The sequence below is a fragment of the Trichosurus vulpecula genome, chromosome 7, assembly GCF_011100635.1.
Source record: "Trichosurus vulpecula isolate mTriVul1 chromosome 7, mTriVul1.pri, whole genome shotgun sequence".
NCBI classification, from domain to species: Eukaryota; Metazoa; Chordata; class Mammalia; order Diprotodontia; family Phalangeridae; genus Trichosurus; species Trichosurus vulpecula.
The window spans coordinates 253,724,556-253,728,718 of NC_050579.1; the positions used below are offsets into that span (position 1 = coordinate 253,724,556).

The following is a 4,163-nucleotide window of genomic DNA, read 5'->3' on the forward strand; positions in this document are numbered from 1 at the left end:
TTTTATTTAATTTTTTTGCATCAATATTCATTAGGGAAATTGGTCTATAATTTTCTTTCTCTGTTTTGACTCTACCTGGTTTGGGTATTAGTACCATATTTGTGTCATAAAACGAATTTGGTAGAACTCCTTCACCTATTTTCCCAAATAGTCTACAAAGTATAGGAATTAATTGTTCTTTAAATGTTTGATAGAATTCACATGTAAAACCATCTAGCCCCGGAGATTTTTTCCTAGGGAGTTCATTGATGGCTTGCTCAATTTCTTTTTCTGAGATGGGGTTATTTAGAAATTTTACTTCCTTTTCTGTTAACCTGGGCAATTTGTGTTTTTGTAGATATTCATCCATATCTCTAAGGTTGTCAAATTTATGGGCATACAATTGGGCAAAATAATTCCTAATTATTGTTTTGATTTCCTCTTCATTAGAGGTGAACTCACCCTTTTCATTTTTGATTCTGGTAATTTGATTTTCTTCTTTCTTTTTTTTTTAATCAAATTGACCAAAGGTTTATCAATTTTATTGTTTTTTTTTTCATAAAACCAGCTCTTTGTTTTATTTATTAATTCAATAGTTTTCTTGGTTTCAATTTTATTAATCTCTCCTTTGATTTTCAGTATTTCTAATTTGGTATTTTTTTTAATAGATATATTTCTTTATTCCGTCTCCAAACCAACTTAACAAAATGCAGTCTTCTGGATGTCCTTTTCTGAACATTCAGAACCATCCAGGGGCTGCAAGGTAGGCATGCCTTCTGGCTCTGCCTCACATGTCATATTTTAACAATGGCAGAATATTTACACAAAGCAGGGCCTTGCAAGTTAAGCAAAGCCACTCCCAGCTTCCTTCTGTAGCAAGGACGAGGCAGTGTTGCCCCTGCTGTCACCAACTCCCAGGGAGACCCTGGCACTGGGTGTGCATTAGCAATCTCAGAATACAGGAGAACCAGCAGAAAGAATACAGCAATAACCATAAGGGGCTCAGGGCTAGATGCCTGGGTGATCCTCACTTTCTCCTTTGAGTAGAAAATGCACAAGGATCAAAAGAATAACCCCAGATAAAAGGGTTACAGACCTGAGAGCAAAGGAGTGTGTATGTGTTGGAGAAATCAAGGTGGGGAGCTCACTACACCTCAGAGCCCACCACCAGCAACAGAAGACAAGCACGAAGGCACACAAACACACCCTGCACACCCACACGCACAAGCACCACAGAGTATCTCAGCAGGACCTGAACGATCCTTGGCAGAGAACTCTAAGCAGCCACTGCCAGAACCACAGAAATCACCACAAGTTTTGCCCCCCTGGGATGAAGGGGAAGACATAAGGCACTGTAAGTAGCATTGTAGGGATTATCTCACTTCTATAGCTGTCTCAGGCAAAGGGAAAAGCAGTGAGAAAACACTTCTATCCAAAACTGTCTTTTGAAAATGCTCTGTCCAAAGGCAGATTCTTCAGTCCCTCCTGAAGGGAAGGAAGCAGTACTTCAAGTTATGTGGCAGGTTTGAAAAAGCATGGTGTACAAACAGGAGGAAGGGAATGGCATCCTGCAGGTGTCCAAAAGCTCCATTCCCTTTCCCTTCCCAAGGTGAAGACTAAGTTGACCCCACTCCTCCCTTTGCCCCCCACTGTGCTTTTGCATGCTGCCTTAACTCAACTTTTAGTAAACAGGAGGTGGTTGATAACCCTCAGTGGTCTCTGCATTCTGGGTGAAGGGTGGTTGTTGGTAATTGTCTCCAGCAACGCCTGGGTAGGAGGCATAGGGGGCAGCAGGATCAGGGGTAGGGTCAATGTAGTTCTGGATGAAGTCATCTACCCCAGCTTTGTATCTCTGGTAGGCAAGGGCAACCAGCAAGCCCCAGGAGAAGATGGAGAAGAAGCTGAAGGAGATTGCTGCCCGAGCTGAGTCAGCCCCCACCAGCACGTCTGTGGGCTTGGTGGCTGCCCACTGGTTGGTGAGAAAACAAAATCCAACAAACCAAAGGAAGGTCCAGAAAGCTGAGAAGATCATGTCACCAATGACCAAGTACTTGCGGTCAGTGGCATTGCTAATCTGGGGAAAATAGACATCAACCACGAAGAAGAAGACAGAAGCCAGGAAGGCAAGCACCCCGATGGCTGTGCCATATCGGCAGGCATCTTCATTGCGGTTAAAGACACAGTGGAGTTCAGTTGAAAGGGATGAATTTACGTAGCCTTCACCAATGATGCAGGAGAACACGATCACAGCAAATAACATGCACACGGCCCGAACGATGCCCTGCGGCTGCTGCAGGAATCGCCGCAGGTCCGAAGCTGCCGCCGGCCTTGGCCGCGCCGTAGGCCCCGCTGTCCATTTTGACGTTGACGTCGTCCCCTTCGCCACCACCAGTGGAACGCGAACTAGAGACTCCCGGCACGGAGGGTGACACCGGGAGCCTCTAATTTGGTATTTAATTGAGGATTTTCAATTTGCTCTTTTTCTAGCTTTTTCAGCTGTATGCCGAAATCATTGATCTCCTTTTTCCCTATTTTATTCATATAAGCATTTAGAGATATAAAACTTCCCCTAAGAACTGCTTTTGCTGAATCCCATAAGTTTTGGTATGTTGTCTCATTATTGTCATTCTCTTGAATGAAGTTATTAATTGTTTCTCTGATTTGTTTTTTGGCCCACTCATTCTTTAGAATTAGATTATTTAGTTTCCAATTAATTTTTAGCTTATTTTTCCATAGTTCTTTGTTACAAATAATTCTTATTGCATCATGATCTGAAAAGTGTCCTTTGACTACTTCTGCCTTTGTGCACTGGATTGTGAGGTTTTTATGCCCTAGTACATGGTCAATTTTTGAGTATGTGCCATGTACCACGGAGAAGAAAGCATATTCCTTTTTATCCCCATTCAGTTTTCTCCAGAGGTCTATTATATCTGCCTTTTCTAAAATTCTGTTTACCTCCTTAACTTTTTTCTTATTTATTTTGAGGTTAGATTTATCAAGTTCAGAAAGGGGAGGTTGAGGTCTTCCATTATTATAATTTTGCTGTCCGTTTCTTCCTGTAACACCCTTAGCCTCTCCTCTAAGAATTTGTATGCCATACCACTTGGTGCATATATGTTAAACAATGATATTTCTTCATTGTTTATGGTGCCTTTCAGCAGGATGTAATGTCCTTGCGTATCTCTTTTAATTAAATCCGTCTTTACTTTTGCTTTGTCTGAGATTAGAATTGCTACACGTGCTTTTTTTTTACTTTAGCTGAGGTGCAATATATTTTACTCCAGCCTTTTACCTTTACCCTGTGTGTATCCCCCCGTTTCAAATGTGTTTCTTGTAAACAGCATATTGTAGGATTATGGTTTTTAATCCATTCTGCTATCTGCTTCCAATTTATGGGAGAGTTCATCCCATTCACATTCACAGTTATGATTTCTATCTGTGTCTTTTTCTCCATCCTATTTCCCCCTGTTTATGCTTTTATTTCTCCCTTTCCCCTTTTCCTCCTCCACAAAGTTTTGCTTTTGACTGACACCTTCCTCAGTTTACCCTCCCTCTTTATTCCTCTCCCTTTTCTTACCGTTTCCCACTTGCTACTTCTCCCCTCCCTTCTGACCACCCCCCTCCCTTTTTCCCCCTTTCCCCTCCTACTTCCTGTAGGACAAGTTAGATTTCTGTACTTATCAGGGTATGTTATTCCCTTCTTGAACCAGATCAGATGACAATAGAGCTCAAATACTGCTCTTCTCCCTCCCTTCTTTCCCTTTACTATAATATGTTTTTGTGCCTCTTCATTTGGTGTAATTTACCCTTTTCTATTACTGCCTTATGTGTTCTCTCATAGCCCTCCCTTTACATCTCTTAATTATGTTTTTTATCCTTATACCAGTTATTTTATACAGGCATTGACAATCTATGTGTATCGCTTTCAGTTGTCATAATAGCTGTACTATTCTCAAGACTGACGTATATATGTGTGTGTGTGTGTGTGTGTATATATATAAGATGATATAATTCTATATAAAGATGTAAATAATTTGCCCTTATTGATTAATAAGGTTTGTGGGAGGTTTTCCCCCGTTTACCTTTTTATGTCTCTCTTGAGTTTTGTATTTGGAGATCAAATTTTCCGTTGAGTTCTGGCCTTTTCTTCAGGAAGGTCTGGAATTCCCTTATTTCATTGAATG

At 41.1% G+C, this 4,163-nt stretch overlaps 1 protein-coding gene across 1 annotated transcript; it reads right to left on the bottom strand.

Moving 5' to 3' along the window:
* Positions 1-1,629: 1,629 nt before the first annotated feature.
* On the bottom strand, positions 1,630-2,351 carry LOC118856234 (synaptogyrin-2-like). Its single transcript, XM_036766408.1, is given in 2 exon segments — positions 1,630-2,290; positions 2,292-2,351. Coding segments are annotated over 2 exon segments (675 nt in total). The 5' UTR covers positions 2,337-2,351; the 3' UTR covers positions 1,630-1,660.
* Between the last annotated feature and the right edge of the window lie 1,812 nt (positions 2,352-4,163).